This window comes from Rhinoraja longicauda, chromosome 14, assembly GCF_053455715.1.
Source record: "Rhinoraja longicauda isolate Sanriku21f chromosome 14, sRhiLon1.1, whole genome shotgun sequence".
Classification (NCBI taxonomy): Eukaryota; Metazoa; Chordata; class Chondrichthyes; order Rajiformes; family Arhynchobatidae; genus Rhinoraja; species Rhinoraja longicauda.
In genome coordinates this window covers 18,288,085-18,308,556 of record NC_135966.1, presented here as the reverse complement: position 1 = coordinate 18,308,556, position 20,472 = coordinate 18,288,085, and the positions used below count along the sequence as shown (strand labels likewise).

Sequence of the window (20,472 nt, the reverse complement as noted above, 5' to 3'; positions counted from 1 at the left end):
AGAGAATCTCCGTACAGACAATTCTCATTGAACCAAGAGAATCTTCACTAGTGGGAGAGTCTAGGACCAGAGGCCAGACTCTGGACCAGAGGACTAGACTGGGAAAATCAGGTTGGAAAAGGACCCCAGGAGAGTTTGTAGAGTGCCTTCGAGATGGATTCTTAGAACAGCTTGTACTGGAGCCTACCAGGGAGAAGGCAATTCTGGATTTAGTGTTGTGTAATGATCCTGATCTGATAAGGGGACTAGAGGTAAAAGAGCCATTAGGAGGCAGTGATCACAACATGATAAGTTTTACTCTGCAAATGGAAAGGCAGAAGGGAAAATCGGAAGTGTCGGTATTACAGTATAGCAAAGGGGATTACAGAGGCATGAGGCAGGAGCTGGCCAAAATTGACTGGAAGGAGGCCCTAGCAGGGAAGACGGTAGAACAGCAATGGCAGGTATTCCTGGGAATAATGCAGAGGTTGCAGGATCAATTTATTCCAAAGAGGCGGAAAGACTCTAAGGGGAGTAAGAGACACATGTGGCTGACGAGGGAAGTCAGGGACAGCATAAAAATTAAGGAGAGGAAGTATAACATAGCAAAGAAGAGTGGGAAGACAGAGGATTGGGACTCTTTTAAAGAGCAACAAAAGTTAACTAAAAAGGCAATACGGGGAGAAAAGATGAGGTACGAGGGTAAACTAGCCAATAATATAAAGGAGGATAGCAAAAGTTTTTTTAGGTACGTGAAGAGGAAAAAAATAGTCAAGGCAAATGTGGGTCCCTTGAAGACAGAAACAGGGGAATTTATTATGGGGAACAAAGAAATGGCAGACGAGTTAAACCGTTACTTTGGATCTGTCTTCACTGAGGAAGATACACACAATCTCCCAAATGTTCTAGGGGCCGGAGAACCTAGGGTGATGGAGGAACTGAAGGAAATCCACATTAGGCAGGAAATGGTTTTGGGTAGACTGATGGGACTGATGGCTGATAAATCCCCAGGGCCTGATGGTCTGCATCCCAGGATACTTAAGGAGGTGGCTCTAGAAATAGTGGAAGCATTGGAGATCATTTTTCAATGTTCTATAGATTCAGGATCAGTTCCTGTGGATTGGAGGATAGCAAATGTTACCCCACTTTTTAAGAAAGGAGGGAGAGAGAAAACGGGTAATTATAGACCAGTTAGTCTGACATCAGTGGTGGGGAAGATGCTGGAGTCAATTATAAAAGACGAAATTGCTGAGCATTTGGATAGCAGTAACGGGATCATTCCGAGTCAGCATGGATTTACGAAGGGGAAATCATGCTTGACAAATCTACTGGAATTTTTTGAGGATGTAACTAGGAAAATTGACAGGGGAGTCAGTGGATGTGGTGTACCTCGGCTTTCAGAAAGCCTTCGACAAGGTCCCACATAGGAGATTAGTGGGCAAAATTAGGGCACATGGTATTGGGGGTAGGGTACTGACATGGATAGAAAATTGGTTGACAGACAGAAAGCAAAGAGTGGGGATAAATGGGTCCCTTTCGGAATGGGAGGCAGTGACCAGTGGGGTACCGCAAGGTTCGGTGCTGGGACCCCAGCTATTTACGATATACATTAATGACTTAGACGAAGGGATTAAAAGTACCATTAGCAAATTTGCAGATGATACTAAGCTGGGGGGTAGTGTGAATTGTGAGGAAGATGCAATAAGGCTGCAGGGTGACTTGGACAGGTTGTGTGAGTGGGCGGATACATGGCAGATGCAGTTTAATGTAGATAAGTGTGAGGTTATTCACTTTGGAAGTAAGAATAGAAAGGCAGATTATTATCTGAATGGTGTCAAGTTAGGAGGAGGGGGAGTTCAACGAGATCTGGGTGTCCTAGTGCATCAGTCAATGAAAGGAAGCATGCAGGTACAGCAGGCAGTGAAGAAAGCCAATGGAATGTTGGCCTTCGTAACAAGAGGAGTTGAGTATAGGAGCAAAGAGGTCCTTCTACAGTTGTACCGGGCCCTGGTGAGACCGCACCTGGAGTACTGTGTGCAGTTTTGGTCTCCAAATTTGAGGAAGGATATTCTTGCTATGGAGGGCGTGCAGCGAAGGTTCACTAGGTTAATTCCCGGAATGGCGGGACTGTCGTATGTTGAAAGGCTGGAGCGATTGGGCTTGTATACACTGGAATTTAGAAGGATGAGGGGGGATCTTATTGAAACATATAAGACAATTAGGGGATTGGACACATTAGAGGCAGGAAACATGTTCCCAATGTTGGTGGAGTCCAGAACAAGGGGCCACAGTTTAAGAATAAGGGGTAGGCCATTTAGAACGGAGATGAGGAAGAACTTTTTCAGTCAGAGAGTGGTGAAGGTGTGGAATTCTCTGCAGTGGAGGCCAGTTCGTTGGATGCTTTCAAGAGAGAGCTGGATAGAGCTCTTAAGGATAGCGGAGTGAGGGGGTATGGGGAGAAGGCAGGAACGGGGTACTGATTGAGAGTGATCAGCCATGATCGCATTGAATGGCGGTGCTGACTTGAAGGGCTGAATGGCCTACTCCTGCACATATTGTCTATTGTCTATTGCCATAGACTCAGAATAAAAGGACATACCTTTAGAAAGGAGATAAGGAGGAATTTCTTTAATCAGTCGGTGGTGAATCTGTGGAATTTATTGCCACAGAAGGATGCGGAGGGCAAGTCAATGGATATTTTTTTAAGGCAGTGATGGATGGATTTGTGATTAGTATGGGTGTCAGGGGTTATGGGGAGAAGGCAGGAGAATGGTGTTGAGAAGGAAAGATAGATCAACCATGATTGAATGGCAGAGTAGAATTGATGGGCCGAATGGCCTAATTCTGTTCGGATAACTTATGAACCAACTAAAGTTCTGTCCCCCAGCTCTTTGCAGTCTAACTGGTCATCCCTGAAACACAACACTACAGAATTGTTCAGCTTGTTTCAGATTAGGAATTTGGATATAGGTGTTGGCCAACAGTGCATTAACAATTTAAGGAATGTTTCCTGAACGCACTATGGGAACTACACTCGCCCCCCTGCAGGACCTATACATCAGGAGGTGCAGATCCAGAGCCAGCAACATTATGGGGACCCCTACCACCCCAGCAACGGATTGTTCCAACAGCTACGGTCAGGCAAACGCCTCCGCTGTCACGCTGTGAAAACAGAGAGGATGAGACGGAGTTTCTTCCCACAGGCCATCAGGACTGTTAACTCTTATATCACCAGGGACTAATTTACTGTATTAATTTCTTTTTTGTGTTGTGTCTTTTAAAAAAAAAAATCTATTCTGTTTTGTAGTTTTAGCACAATCCGCAGGCATTGCCACTTTCATTTCACTACACATCTTGTATGTGTATGTGACAAATAAAGTAGACTTGACTTGATAGGAAACAACTTGAAAACCCATTTCCAAAAAAATAGATTTTTAGCCAATGCAAAAGCTACTGCGATGAATTTTATTGCTTCTGGATTATATTTTTGATGCACAGCGACTGGGAAATTGATAAACTGTTTTTCTGTGGTAGTGGAACAACTGTTCATGAACTCTTCAGCGGCCATCTTAAACCCTACCTTAATCTTTCTCAGATGGTAGCGCATAATCTAGGTTGTGATTTTTTTTAAATTAACAGTCCATTTTAAGTCAATGTCAACATTTCAGTTGTGTATATCGCAATGGTAAACAATTACATTTGAAGAGAGGATGTCAACTAAAGCATTATTGTGAGTGAATTCGTCATGTTCCCACTCTTAACTGCAAAGAAATGGTAATTCCAAGGATACTAAGGCTCCTTTTTGTACTCTAATTCAGTTATTGACGATTTATGTAGCAGCTTCAGTGCAGCAAGATTTCCAAAGGCATTTTAAAAGGAATCTATTAAATACAATTTGGTGCCAAGCCACATTAGAAGAAAATGATGCAGATGACCTGATGGTTAATTTGTTTTACTATTTGTATTAAAGATAAAAAGAGTGGTTTGGAGAGACTAAGAGGTTTATTCTGCTGGGTCATGAGAGCAGATGTCACCACAGTATTAGGCCTGTAATTAAGTTTAAGGATAATCAATGGGTCAGAATAGGAGAACGATAGATATCTTGGAGGGTTATAGGACTGGAGGAGATGATTATATTAGGCACATGGGCTCAAAATACTGATGGGTACGTGGGCACATGTGAAGCAGAGTCAATGAGATAGGAGGCATTTGCCACCACTATAATTCAAGGCCAAAGAATATACTACATGGTCAGCAAGAAGCAAGCTCCCTTTACTATCTCATGACGCAAGTCAACAAGGGGCATTTCAGAGTAAATAAGAACAACTATATCTTAGGCAAACAAGAGTATGAAAATATTTATTTTTATTAGCAGCTAAAATCATTAGTAAGCTTACAATAATCATGCCTTCATGACTCAATCTTCACTGGACTCAATAAATATGCCTTCAGCTAATTGCACTCGATTTTCAATTGATTTAACAAGATCCCATCCTTATCTGTTGACAGGTTACCCAGCATCATTTGAAGTACATCGCTCACACATTTATTCAGCCCTCTTTGCATAAAATGCAGACATGCATTTAACACAGCAGGAGTTTCCTTGGACGATTTTCTGAATGATTTTATTCCACTCAATGTATTCTTCCTTACATCTGCTTTTCCAAGAAACAGGAGTTTGGGATTTTTCTTATTTAAAAAATAAGCTGTACTCACAAAGTTCATAAAAGAATTACAAAACAGTGTGTGGCTTTCTCTATGTTCACAGTGCCAACAAACCTATACATTAGGCGGTCAAATCAATTTATTTGCAGCATTATCAAATGAATACATTCTATGTACAAAGAACCAAAACCGTTTCAGTGATTCACGTGTTTATTGTCACGTGTACCGAGGTACAGTGAAAAGCCTTTGTTGCATGCACTCATGCAACCCCTGAACCAGTATGGAAGGCTGGCTCCATTCTGGGGGCGGAGTTGGATTCATGAGAGGTGGTCACGGAGGGGAAGATGCTCTGCGGAGCATCCTGGACAATACAGCTCACCCCCTCCATGACACATTGGTCAGCCTGAGGAGTACCTTCAGCAACAGACTGGTTCCATCAAGATGCAGGACAGAACGCCACAGGAGATCCTTCTTCCCTGCGGCTATCGAACTTTGCAACTCCTCTCCCTTCTGTCATGGGTGAGACTGAGACTGTGTCTCCCCTCCGCTCCCCCTCTTCAATCCCTCAAGCCTTTCCACTCGTCACTTTAATTCCATGTTTCATGTATTTTGTGGTCTTTTTATGACTGTTGGCAGATCAATTTCCCTCCAGAGATAAATAAAATTCTATCGTATCGTATGGCTGCACCAAGATTCAGAAGGTCCCTCAGCACCTAATGTGGAAGCCAGGCAGCAGCATCCACTTACTGCCAACTCATTGTGCCAGAAGACCAACGAGTTGCAGGTAGACCAAAATGCATCTTTTACCGAGTCGATCATTTTCCAGCAGCACCATGTTTGACTTGATATGTATTCCTGGGAACAGTTGATAGATCGGCAAGTCCTCTGTTACACAGTTGGTTGAGATCCTTTTGCATCCTTTTCGAGACCTTCTTTGCAAACATACCATCCATGAAGAGCTGGGGAATTGTCTCACCCTCAAGGGAACGGCCTTTGGGAATGAGATTCCAACCATGCAGGAAGGATTTATTAAGTGGATCCCTCTCATTACCAGCCAAGTATTGGTGCTGGTTGTTCAGTGACAACGAGGTATTCTCCCAAACTGTTTTAACACTCTGCGTCTCCATCATCTCATTCTCCTACAGTGCCTGCAAGAAGTTGCATGCCAACACTTTCTGATGGTCTTGTGGTCAAAAGGTGTTTCTCTTGAGACATTTTCCTACAAAATGACAAGTAGTGTGGCAATGTCCATCTGAATGGGACATTGTACAGCAACCACGCCAGATTTATCCTATATATCACCGGGGACAGGGAGAAACTTGGCACTCAGTAACGTTATTTGTGCATTTTTGTTCCGCACACAGCTTGATGCAATCACATACAAAAGCAACTGGTACATTTTTCTCCCAATCTCTGTGTACTTCTGCATCATGGCTTGTCTGACAGACTCTATCTAGGTTTCCCAGATGAAAAGAAAGACCCAGGTAACTATGCTACCGAGTAAACAGCAGTAAAATTGCTGCCGCAAACCCGCATTCGATCCTGACTGCGGCTGTCTGTACAGAGTTTGTACATTCTCTCTGTGACCACAAGGGTTTTCTCCCAATCACTCCTCCCAGTGGGTCTACTTGCCCCATTTTTCCCATCTGCCCACCCGACCACCTTTATTTGGTTCCATATTTCACCCCCAGTTCTTAACAGATTCCATCAACTGCAGCCCTTTGTTGCTTCCACCCATCACCTCACAGCCTGTGTCACTAAATCCACACCTCCCCCCCATCCTACTCCATCTGCAATCAGCCCTTCCTCAACGACCTGCCCATCACAACTGCTCGTCCCCACCGCTCTCCCCTCACCTTTGTATAATCGGCCATCTCCTCTCTATTCTCAATCCAGATCTAGACTCCTGACTCTCCACAGATGTTGCTCCACCCACCGAGTTGTGCAGCAGCTTGCTTGTTGCTCCACATTCCAGCATCTGTAGCCTTTTGTGTCCCCAAGGAACCCTCTATTTTAACTGTTGCCTGACCATTTTCCACCAACCGATGCAAGGATGGGATTTGCGTGGGGAGAAGTGAAGAACTCAGCTCTTTTGCCACCAATGAGCAGAAACATAATTAATATTTGGGACCGTGATCACATCAGTGAAAGACAAAGAACCACTCCTTTTGGCATGTATATCATTAACTTTGTTAACAGGATTTCAGAAAAGTAAACAGTATTCACAAATAACTAGTTCAGTTTTTTTTGCCCCTCCCTTTCCAGATAACACGCAAATTAATGTTTATACAAAATGTCATCTTAAATCCATTAGCTTTACTGCAGAGACACAAAGTATGCATTTAAAGTAGAACATACAAAACACTAGAGTACAGCACAGGAATAAACTCTTCAGCCCACAAGGCCGTGACAAAAAAACTGGTCGATATATGTTCATTTCCTGCCTGTTGATGGATGTGTCTAAATGCTTCTTAAACATTGCTACCCTATCTGCTTCCACCACTTTTCCTGACAGTCTATTCCAGGCACATATTACTAAGCAAGAAAGCCTCTTACATTTGGGATTTCTATCCTGGGGAAAATGTCTCTACTCTCTAACCTATCAATGTTTCACAGTTTTATATATATATATCAAGTCACCCCTCTCAGCCTCCAATGCCCCAGCGAAAACAATCCAAGTTTATCCAACTTCTCGTAACTAAATCTCCCCTTAACCTCAAGTTTATTTCCAAAAGGACAACTTTAAATATATTCATTATTTCCAAATTAAAACAGATTTTAAAAATGTGGGCATGACGATGTCTGGTGTATAAGTGGTGAAAAAGACATGGGAAGAACACACTGCAATGTATGGAGTCATACTTCAACAAAGCAAGAAGTAAACACAAGGAACTACAGATGCTGGTTTACAAAAATAGTGAGTGTGTTGGAGCAACTCAGGAGGTCAGGTAGCATCTCTCGCCCATGGATAGGCGACATTTTTGGTTAGGACCTTTCTTAGAGGGTTTTTGTTGTCGGTGGTCCATCAAGTCAACCCCTGGACAAACACTTTCAGGTACGTCAAACTTCACAGATAATTGGGGTCAAATTCTATATGCAACTCAAAAGTAAATGTAATCCATGCAGGATCTGGACATTACCTAGACATGGAATGATAAGTGGAAATTGACATTCACACCACAGCAGTGTGAACCAATGACTGTTTCTAACAAGTTAATATTGCCATTACTGACTCTACCACCATCAACATCTTGGGGGCAGCACTAACCAGACATTCAACATGGACCAGCCACATGAATATGAACATAAAATGCTGTAAGTACACAGCAAGTCAGGCCACATCCGTGCAAAGAGAAACAGAGTGAATGTGTGGAAAGGAACTGCAGATGCTGGTTTACCGAAGATAGACACAAAGTGCTAGAATGACTCAGGATGTCAGGCAGAATTTCTGGAGCAAAAGGATGGGTGATGTTTTGGGTCCAAAGTTCCTTCATCAGAACTGGTGAAGCAGGTTGTTAAGTTGCAAGGACAGGGTTGGGGGGGGGGGGGGGGGGGGAGTGGATGGATGTCTATGATAGAGTAAACCAGGATGACTATGGTGATAACGTGTAAACAAAGTTATCTGGTTAATGAGTGTATGGGACCAGATAGAGAACAAGATCATAGACAAGCCTGCGTAGAAACGTGAATGTAGAAATTGCAAAGCTGAAACATTAACTCTGTTTCTGTTGCTACAGATGCAGCCTGACCTGCTGAGTATTTCCTGCATTTAATTTAGATTTACAGCAACTAAAGTCTTCTTGATTGTCAGCCACATAAATACATGACCATGTGATCGTTTCAGCATCAGGGTATGCTGTTGGGAGTGATTCATCCTGTGACACCCAATACCCTACTCCCATCATCTAAACAAATCCTGATGGTGATGAAAATGTTCTTCCACTTGCCCGAGTGCAACTTCAATAACTCCCAAGAAACAGCACCATCCCAACTAAAACAGCAACTTGATTAGCTCCCTCAATGTACATTCCCTCTACCACCAGTGCATGGTGATTGCAATGTAAGCCATCTACAAAATACACTACAGTTAAGACACTTAGGCTTTTTCAATAGCATTCCCAAATACCTCTATCATTAAGAACATTATGTAGGTACTGTGTGAGCACTTCCACCTGCAGGTTTCCATTCCAAGTTTCACACCATTCTGACTCGGAAATCTGACCATTTCTTCATTGTTAATGGGTTAAAATCCTATAACTCCTCCTCCGCACCAACCCCCCCCCCCACCTCACTGCAGGAGTACCTTCTCCATAAAGACTGCAGTAGGTTAAGATGGTATGTTGCTACCATTTCTCAAGATCATTTGGAAATAAACGCTGGCCCTGCCACAAACACCCATATTTCAAAATATGAATAAAACAACTCAGGCATGATTGCCCTCAGGAAAGATAACAAACACTGAACTGTTAGATGTTCACTAAACAGGATGAAGAGGTCTGTGTACAACCATAGCACTAAGAATCAGTGCTGGAGTGTAATTGGGTTAAAACAAACGCAGTTTGTACTTTGTAAAGCAGGAACTTGTAAATTTCTCTCTAGTTTCATGCTTACAATCTGGTTTAACCAGAATAGATATAGATAGAGCTAAACAAACAGTGAACAATAACATTTATTATGACTGTTCTCAATAACGTATAGGTGATCACAATGGATGAGAAGGTAATGTTCTTAGTTTCACGTGTTGATCTCATCATTTTGCCACAATCTCGTTTTTGATATTTTTAATGGGAATGCATTCATGTACATCAAAACAAATGTGCCATTTCATAACAGTTTAGTGCTTCCACTCATACCAAGGTTTTCCAGCATGAAAATTAACGTGAATCAGAATATAAGCTCATCTTAAAGAAAGTTCAGACTCCATTTCCAACGAAGGTGATGGTTTAAATATGATAAATGGAAGCTTTTGTTGGCAATGTAACTAAACAAAGTTACAATAAACCCATACAATTAAACATTACTTTGCAGGCACACCGCCTTAGTTTGGGATTAAGATTAACCTAAAATACTAATACTGTAGAAAAAGTATTGATCCACTGTACCTTCTCATCATAGCTGCCAGGTGTGCGATAAGCTCTGAGAAGACAAAGAGTAAAACAGAGTTAGTGTTGCAATATATCCTTCACTCAAGTTCAATGCAAAATTACATACCGTAGAGGTGGTATCAAAATGCACAAGTTATTAACAGATAGATCCTTCTCTGTACGAGGATTGGTTGACACAATTAAATATATTTCACTTCAAAGAATGAGACTACGAGATAACCAAAATTCAAATTTCTCAGTCAGATACAAATTCTTCATCATTTTGATTATTAAACCAATACCTTGAAAAGGTTTTGGAGCATAATCCATTGATGTTCTACCACAGAATGTAAAATGAGTTAATCCAAGTCTAAAGATGCAAATGTGAATCAATGTTCAGACCTTAGACACAAAAGTCGATTTCACGAATGCATTCCCAGTAATAAGAAAACTGTCTGATGCTAATACAACCAATAATCTTTACAGATCTCCGTACACTGACAAGCAATGGGACTTCATAAACACCAAACCTTGGGTTCCATGGCTCACAGCCTAGGTCATTGGTGCCACAAAAAGACCAAGCAGGTGTACAAATATACACAAACAGCTAAAAGGTTACGGCTGGTCAAAGAAACATACTGAATTAGTCATTTGGTTTCAACCAGAAATTATGTCTGATATCACGTCAGCATGCCTTCCCAGGTCAAATTTTGGGAAAAAGCTATCCCACTAATGTCATTCCAGATGCTTGCACATCTAATGTAGATGGTACACCAATAAAGTATCATTGACTGTTAATGGTGTGTCCTTTTGGGTGAAATATTTTAGCGGAGATATACAGAAAATCCAAAGTAACTGTTCAAAGATGGGTTAGGGCTTCATGGAAGCATACAATAACTTAAACTGCAGCTTTCACTACTTTCTTTGTAAACTACATTTCACTCAGTGGATTTGTTGTATCCTTTTCATATGTGCAAGCCTTGTCTTTTAGATGTATATCCACTCTCCCTTATTATTAATCAAGGCTATATGGTTATAGAGGTGAAGCACTTTTGCTTTGGTAGTAGCCTACGTAGCTTATATTGTACCAAGCACTTTATGACCTTAAATTTATAGCATAGAAGATGACCCTGTTTTCTGCCATTCCAAGATCAGGTTTGATCCTAATCTTCCTGGTCGTTAATTGCTTGACTGCACAAACTGCAACAACCATGGCATCTATTCTACTGGCCTTGCTCAGTGTTCCTACCACCGGTTAGATTGCACCAAGAATTGTGATTGAGCAATAGTGGAAACTGAATCTTTACCACAGGAGCATCCTAGCAGTTTAGCTTAGAGATGCAGCGCGGAAACAGGCTCTTTGGTCCACCGAGTCCGCGCCGACCAGCGATCCCCACACGCACACTATCCTACACACACTATTTACAAGTCAATTAACCAACAAACCTGTACGTCTTTTGAGTGTGGAAGGAAACCCGGGCACCCACGGAAAACCCATGCAGGTCACGGGGAGAACTTATAAACTCCTTATAGATAGCACACGAGGTCAGGATCAAACCCATGCCTCTGGCTTTGCGAGGCTGCAGCTCTACCACTGCGCCACCGTGCCGCCCTAGTTATTAACAGATTCCTGGTGCCAAAGGCAATTCCATTGTTTTCAGATGTCTTCAAAATTTAGAAACGTTCAAAAGTCTAAATAAACTGAAATTATTGCAATTAGGAACCTGAGGGGTAACACAAAGGGTGGTAGGTATATGGAACAAGTTGCCAAAGGAGGTAGTTGAGCCAGGTACTATCATAACTTTTAAGAGATATTTGGACAGGCACATGGATAGGATAAATTTAAAACGTTATGGGCCATGTGTGGGTAGGTGGAGCTAGTGTAGATGGGGCATGTTGGTCAGCTGGGGCAAGTTTGGCAGAAGTGCCCATTTCCACGCTGTATGACTCTACGATTCTAAAAATAGTTAAATATAAACAACTAAATATACTTAACAGACATCTTCATTTCCTCTGCTAGCCCTCAGTTCAGGATGACTTCCTTCCACTCTGGTTTTGTGGGTTCTGGGTTGGCTAATAACGATACAAACTCTACCGCAGATGGGGCAGGTTGCGGTGACCAGACTCATACGGCTGGACAGTACGAAAACAGTCTCTTTAGCCGACCTTGTCCACGCTGACTGAGTTGACATAATGGGCTAGTTCCATTTGCCTGCATTTGGCCCAAATCTCACAATACCTTTCTTATCCATATCAGTCTAAATATATATATTTTTAAGTCATCCTCTTCTATAACTTCCTTCGGCAGCTAATTCCAGATATAGACTACCGTCAGTGGAAAAGGTTATCCAATGTCCCTCTTAAATCGCTCCCCTCTCTAGTTTTAGAATCTAACGCAAGATGGGGCTCAATCCAGGCGACTATTTGCGTGCCAGCCACAGAAGCAGATCTAGTCACATATTACAATCACTCCACACTCTTAAATCTCTCTGTACACTATAAATGGCTCAATTGTAAGCATGTATTGTCTTTCCGCCGACTGGATAGCATGCAACAAAAGCTTATCACTGTACCTCGGTACACATGACAATAAACTAAACTGAACTGAAAATCTTCTATCCTGGGGAAAAAAAAGACTGACATTTCACTTTATCCTAGCCCCTCATGATCTTGTACATCTCAATCAGGTCACTTCTCAATCCCCTGCACCCCAAAGAAGGAAGTCTCAGTCTATCCAACATCGTGTCCAACTCAAGCCTGAGAATGGATGCTAATATTGTTTTGCTCGCCATTCCAGGGAACCATCGCATTTTGTAGACGAAGTATGGATGTTAATTTTCCTGTCCCTTGTGATGCTTATCGTTTATAGTTCATGTCCGAGAAGCAATGGGAAAGTAGGACTCACTGCTGCCTGGTGGACCATGAGTTAAAGCAAAGAAGGAAAAATAATGAAAAGTATCTCAAATTCCATGTTTAGTGAAGTGGGTGGCCAGATTTTAAAATATGCAGAAATTCCACACGAGCCTTAACCGGTACAAAGTTTGGAAAATATAGATAAATTGTAGTTAAACACTGAGCTCAGTATATACTGAAATCACAGCCGAGGATCTACTTTTAGGAAGGAAGGGCATCTGGCCTCTTTCCAGCAGAATATTCCATCCATTTGAAACATGCTACACCACATGCCCCTTGTAGAAACGTTTGTGGGAAGCGCATGCGACTATAAGTCAATCAAGCAGTGATCTGGAGGCTCTGCAGAAGGACATGGATTCCATCCGATGGCTTCCCAAAGCAGACCAAGCCACTTCGCAAAATACTTCTGCACAAGCACTCTCAAACAGGCATCCAGACCTTGCCTGGCAGGTGGGAAGAAAGGCCCCCTCCTTGAGATCCTTCATGAAACCTGAAGTCCCAATCCCTCAACACGCTGCTCTTAAAGTGGTTGAGTTGCATACAAGACTGTTACCCATCACCCTGTGTCATAGATTCAGAGTCTTACAGCGTGGAAACAGGCCCTTCTGCCCAACTTGCCCACACCAGCCAACATGTCGCATCTACACTAGTCCCACTTGCCTGCATTTGGCCCAAATCCCTCCAAACCGGTCCTATCCAATGTTTCTTAACTGTTGCAACAGTAGTTGCCACAACTACCTCCTCCGACAGCTTGTTCCATACACCCACCACCCTGTGTGAAAAAGTTACTCCTCAGGTTCCTATTAACTCCCTCCTCCCCCCTTCACCTTAAACCTATGTCCTCTAGTTCTCGATTCCCGTGCTCTGGGCATGAATCGATGTGTCTACACAATTTATTCCTCCCATGATTTTGCAAACAGTTGTTTTTGACTAAAACATCTGGAAAGAAATACATTGGTCTTTGTCGAGGTTCATCCCGACAGGCTCAGCAACAGAGGACTCTTAACACAGCAGACTGCTCCCAGATAAGTGCACATAGGCAAACAGCCACTACTGCAGAAAAATCAACTCGATAAAAGAAACATATTGCTCTATCCAAAAGACATGGGTCTTCCAAGTCATGGTGAAGTTTGCAACAAAAAACTACTGACATGTCCCAAAGGGCAGGAGAACCTGCTGCGGGGTGAATGAAGCTTGTAACTGCCACCACAACACCTCTGTGGAGAAAGACTGCAACCCAGGGTCCTGCAAAGACTGGACAGGGAGTGATTAGGCCCTGTGTGACAGCCTCTCAAATGGATGGAATGTCTGGGGATGAAACATCGATAAGTGAATGCATTGAATTGGTTGGGACGGTGAATGGATGCTTCAATCGGATCACCATTTCAAAAAAAATTCTGAAGCGATGGCTGAATAGAATGACGAGTCAATACACAACTAAACATTTCAGGCAGTCCAAAATTACCCACATCCTTAACCCCTGCTGTTCCCAACCTTGACCTTGACTCTGATCACATACTAACTATTAATAGTTCACTATGTGCCAGCACACAACAACAAATGTAATCCATCTCAGGGCAAGCAGGATTCTCTGAACACTGGACGAAGGGTCTATTTTTAATCAACATCCCAAAAGACACATGGACCTTGCACGTATGCAGATCTATAGATAACAAATCCATGGATAGCAAGATATTAATGCAAAGTATTACATTGTTTAAAAACAATCAAAAAGGAAAACACATAAAGCTAATGCATAAGAGCTCATAGCAGTAGGATAAGTTAACACAGATTGAATGGTTATCATATAGAAGACCAAGAATCAGAATAATTGGTTATTTTTCAGACTCAGAAGGCATCATCTATAGAATGCCCCAAGAACTGTCATTGTCCCTCAGTTATTGACTATCTAAATTAATTACCTGAAGAGCACAAGGTGTACAAGTTCATTGGTGATGGAAATAGATGGGAGGGTACTAGGACTGCAATAGGAAAGGTTGATTGAAAAGCTTGGCAAATTAAGATTTATATGGGAAAGTGTGAGATCATGTACTTTGTGAACATAAAGCATATTCTTTACTACATCGAAAAAGACTGAATGAGTGGAGTACAGAGGGCAGGTAACAAAAAGATTAAACTGCTGGCACAACTAATAATGAAGGTGCATTGGCCACTATTACCAAAGTGTTGGCATTTATAAACAAATTGCTATAACACTTATATATGTTGGTATGGCTGTACTTGGAGTACTGTGTATAACTTTAGTTGCCTTATTTAAGGAAGGATATTCCAACATTGGAGGCAGCACAATAATTTACTGGGCTAATTCCAGAGATGAAGGGTTATCCTTTCATGAATAGCAAAAAAAACTCCCCAGAACCAGACCTGTATTCTGGGGAATTTGGCAATCAAGGATGATCTTATTGAAGCATACAAAACTATGGGGACGTGACAGATTAGATGCAGGGATATTTCCACTCATGGAAGAGCCCTGAATGAGGTTGCCATGGTTAAAAGATAAAAGGAAGGTGCAGAGGAATTTCCTTTCAGAGGCTGCTGAATCTCTGGCATTCCCCATCCGAGGGTGTAGAGGAGTCTCCATCGTTGGATGTAATGAAACAGAACTTGCAGATTGTTGTGCAAGGTTGAGGAATTGAGGACTATGTGAAATTAGAAGAGTGGAGGCCCAGGCAAGATCAGCCATATTATATCGATGTAGGCCACTGGAGGTTGGGGATGGGGAAACTCAAGGGGCCAGGCAGCCTGCGCTTATTTTCTTGTCTATATTCTTGTGCAAGGCAATTGCAAATTGAGTGATTGAGTCACTATTTCCAACTATTGGTACATGTATTATGCCCCAACACCACGATTAGCCATCAGGAAACTGTTAATGTGTACAATCCTATAAACAGGAAACAGAGCATGGGTAAACCTTCCTTTGCTTTAAGCAGGCTTCGGTTGTATTGTTTTGCAGTCTTAACAGTGACCAGGATACATCACTGTTTCAGATTATATTTTATGCTGCAGAAACTCATTTGTCTTCTGGGTCTCCATAAACTGGTGTAGCCCCAGCAGTATTCGAGGCAAGATCATTTATTCCCCAGCAACTTGGGTGCACCAAAGAAAATCTTCAGCTTAGACAGAGGGCATTAAATGCAAGGCTATAAATCACAGGAGAGAAAGAAAAAAGAAAAAAAATCAGGAAGAGCAACTAATCATTTCAAACTTTGCCAATATTCCCATCACGACAATTATCCGCATTTTAATTTGTGGTCGTTCCTTTGCATTTTCACCACTTGAGGCTGTGTCACTGTTGAAACTTCACCACTTTCATTTCATTATGTGGTGAGTCAGCGAGATAGTCCTGCACCTGACTGCAGAGACATAAAGTACAGCACAGGAACAGGCCCTTGGGTCCACAGTGTCTGTGCCAAACAGAATGCCAAGAGAAACTAATCTCATCTCCCTGCACATGATCCGTATCCCTTCATATCCATGGGCCTCTCTAAAAGCCCCTTAAACACCACTATCATATATCTTACCTGGGGAGGGGGCAGGTTAGGGGAAAAGGAATGAGTGAACCAAGGAGCTGCAGAGAGCAGAATGAGTTGGGAAAGAGGTGAGATCACAATGAAGGTGACAGAAGTGTGGGAGAACATGGAGGCTTGTGGGGTGAAAGGCAAGGACCAAGAGGAACTCTACCCTTGTTCCATCTGGGGGAAGGGGGAGCAATGACAGGAATGTGGGACACAGGAGACATGGGTGGGATCTCCATTTACCTAGATTCCAACCCAAAACCAATTCTTCCAGCTACTTTTTGTTTAATATGTTTGCCATTATTGATGCAATCTTCAATAGATTCCATTAGATTGCAAAACCAAAACAGCAGATTAATTAACTAGTAAACATTTTCTCTGCAAGTGAGATCTTGGCTTCACCAAGGCTTCAGACCTTTTCTGACGACTAGGTTTTATCAAGTACTTTGCGGCTTCTTGGGTATATTACACCTTTCAATCTCACCAGTATCTTCAGTTCTCATTCCAAGAACATTTAAGACTCAAACGATTTCCAATAAAGGAAAAAAAAAATCTACCACAGCACAGCTCCTCTTCTCTGCCTTCCCACCCACCCTTCTATTCGATTATTGTTCCACTGAAAGACTATTGTGATTTTCCAGTTCTTCAATGTCCAATTTTCCAGAGTTGAAACTTCCTCAAAACTTTTTCACATTTTCCATGACATTTTAAAATGGTGTATGTATCTACCAAATTCTCTATTATCCAACTTTATTAAATTCGATGCTTATCATTTGATTTTCAGTTCTGCAAATGCATCCTGGAACATTAAAGCTGTATTAGACTATATATGGTCACATTTTTTTTTGGCAAACTGACTAGCAGGTTAAACCATGAAATCTCATTTTGGAGAATAAAACCAAAAATTATAGTAAAATTCAGGGACGAAGATAAAAGTTATTTGAACGGTGGTAAATGGGTTAGTTCCCTAGTGTTGCGTGATCTGTTGTATTCTCCAATAAATGCCATCCCAAAACCTGCTAGAAGCAGTTACATGCATCGCAGGATCAACTGGTTCAGACATGCTACTTACTCTCACTTAACGATACAGCACTTCGCAAACATGCCAAGACAATTTGCACCACTTAACAGCCAAGACGAGAACTGCCAAGTTTGTCAACAAGAACAAGAAGAATCGGGAAGGGCTCTGTTCACAAATTCTTGCCGACAGCTTTAGCTAAAATAAAGTTTAAAAACTATAAAACAAGATCAGATTCCTAGTAGGCTACAAACGTAAATTTCCATCCCTCACTACTTTATATTAACATTTTATTGCATAAGATAATCAAAACACACTTGCATTCCATCAACTCAAAACAGAGGCCATGTTTTCTTCAAATAGTCCTGCAGGGACATGCATAGCTTGGGCATAAACAAACTATGTGTGTTACTTTAATATGATCAAATCACAAACTTTTCCCACTGCCCAAAAAGTACTCTGCAACAAATTTCCAGCCACAATAATGGCTGCTCCTCCAAATCTCAAAGGCATACATCTTTCAATTCCATGTGAGCATAAGACAACACAAATTTTATGAATAACAGGAAAGAGAATATTTTAGATTTCAAGTATCAAATATATTACACATTGCTCTAATGCCTTTCCTACAATGAGGCATTATCTTAATGCACTCACATGAAAAGAAAAATAGATATTACCTCCACCCTCCTAGGTCTGTACTCACTCAAGAAACTTTACCGAACATGCTTATACTCCCATTCAGCAGATAGCTTCTACTCAGTAAAGAATAGAAATGAACAGACAAATATTGTGTCAACACAAAATGCTGGAGTAACTCAGTGGGACAAGCTTCAGGTTGAGACCCTTCTTCAGACTGAGAGTCAAGGGAGAGGGAGACACAGAAATGAGGATGTGTAGGTTGTGAAAATAAGACATCAAAGAGGATGACGATTAAGGAAAATGTAGAATAGATCATTGTTGGCTAGGAGAAAGTGACAACGAAGCATACAGAGCATGCTAAATCAAGCCCCTTTGATATCTCATTTTCACACCTTACACTTCCTTATCTGTGTCTCACTCTCCCCCGACTCTCAGTCTGAAGAAGAGTCTTAACCTGAAACGTCACCACAACGCACAAGTCGGCAGACAACGGGGGTAAAAGCGTGCCCACCATCGCCCTCACCCTGATGGCCACCTTTGTGTGTGGCTGCATCAGGCGGAGCATAAAGCCAAGGTACGTGGGCACCAAGTGTCACTACCTGCTGAGGTTCTATCTATCCCCGGTGTTGCGAAGGATGGGCTTGGCGCAGATGCCACGCAATGTGCCAGTCAGCTGGACATTGCCGCACCATCTGGCGCTCGTGGAAAGGTTCCTCCGGACCAACACCTTTGACCACAAGTCCATCGGGCAGTGGTCAGCATGGAATGTCCTGCAGGCACTGCAGGGAAATGACTCCATGGATCCTGTGGCATGGTTCCCAGAGCAGACTGCCCAGCTTGTCTGGCAAAATGCCTCATCGCCAGAACTCACCAACAAGCACCAAGATAGATGAGGCTTTCACTAGGGTTTCTTCTACATCCCGCAGCTCCACTCTTGCTCCCCCTCCCCCCACTCGCAACAAGGACAGAATCCCCCTCAATCTCACCTTCCACCCCACCAGCCAGCGGATCCAACAAATCATCCACCAACATTTCCGTCACCTACAACGGGACCCCACCACTGGCCATATCTTCCCATCCCCTCCCCATTCTGCGTTCCGCAGAAACCGTTCCCTTTGTAACTCCCTGGTCCACTTGTCCCTTCCTACCCAAACCACCCCAACCCCAGGCACTTTCCCCTGCAACCGCACGAGATGCAACACCTGTCCCTTTACCTCCCCCCTCAACTCCATCCAAGGACCCAAACAGTCTTTCCAGGTGAGACAAAGGTTCACCTGCACCTCCTCCAACCTCATCTATTGCATCCGCTGTTCTAGATGTCAACTTATTTACATCGGCGAAACCAAGCGCAGGCTCGGCGATCGTTTCGCTGAACACTTGCGCTCGGTCCGCATTAACCAAACTGATCTCCCGGTGGCCGAGCACTTCAACTCTCCCTCCCATTCCCAGTCTGACCTTTCTGTCATGGGCCTCATCCAGTGCCATAGTGAGGCCCACCGGAAATTGGAGGAACAGCACCTCATATTTCGCCTGGGCAGCTTGCAGCCCAGTGGTATGAACATCGACTTCTCCAACTTTAGATAGTTCCTCTGTCCCTCCCGTCCCCTCCTCCTTCCCAGATCTCCCTCTATCTTCCTGTCTCCACCTATATCCTTTCTTTGTCCTGCCCCCCTGACGTCAGTCTGAAGAATGGTCTCGACCCGAAAACGTCACCCATTCCTTCTCTCCCGAGATGCTGCCTGACCTGCTGAGTTACTCCAGCATTTTGTGAATAAGCACCAAGACCTGGCTTGGCTGACAGTGAGGGGAGCCCTCCCAGTCAGATCCTTCCTGCACCGCCGGAACCTCACTACCAGCGCACGCTGCCCTCGGGACGGCTGCTATGGAGAGGAGACGGTTGCCCACCTCTTCACAGAGTGTGGATTTGCCAAGAGAGTCTGGAGAGGTCTGCAAGGGTCCCTGTCACGATTTATTCCGAGCAGCTCCGTCACAGAGGACTCTGTGATCTACGGACTGTTCCCAGGGACGCATTCGGAGACTGACATCGAGTGCTGCTGGAAGGTCATCAACTCGGTGAAAGACGCTCTTTGGTCTGCCCGAACTTTGTTGACCTCCCAGCGGAATGAGCTGTCCGTCGGGGAATGTTGCCAACTGGCCCGCTGCAGACTGCAGGAGTACGTGCTGAGAGACGCACTGAAGCTTGGTGCAGCCAACGCCAAAACACTGTGGGGGAGGACCACAGTTGCCAGTCCTTCCGCTGCTGGACATGTGGGGCAGGGTGTGGTGGAGACGCCCCTCCAAATAAGGGAAGGGATTCTGTATCTGTATTGGATGTATAACCTCCTGGAATGCCGGATGGAGTTTTGAAAAGAAAATGTTTTGTAAATATTTATTTCTGGAATAAGTATTGTTTGATATTTTAAAAATTCCTTCTATCCAGAGATGCTGCCTGTCCAGCTGAGTTACTCCAGCATTTTGAGTGTATCTTTGGTGTAAACCAGCATCTGCAGTTCCTTCCTACATAATATTGTGTTAACACACTGTTAGCAATCATGCCAGTGTTTCGTTGAGAGCTAATGCCAACACTTAATGAAGAACTTTTTTTTTTTTGTCCAAGATTTTCTTGTACCTCTGC

General features: G+C 43.0%; 1 protein-coding gene across 3 annotated transcripts in view; it reads right to left on the bottom strand.

Moving 5' to 3' along the window:
- The window catches only part of pdlim7 (PDZ and LIM domain 7), a 125,445-nt gene that overhangs the window by 59,904 nt on the left and 45,069 nt on the right, over positions 1-20,472 (bottom strand). For all 3 annotated transcript variants that reach the window (XM_078411091.1, XM_078411093.1, XM_078411092.1), the window contains exon 3: positions 9,747-9,780. In XM_078411091.1, coding sequence (XP_078267217.1) covers positions 9,747-9,780 — 34 coding nt within the window. The remainder of the gene's footprint in view (positions 1-9,746; positions 9,781-20,472) is intronic.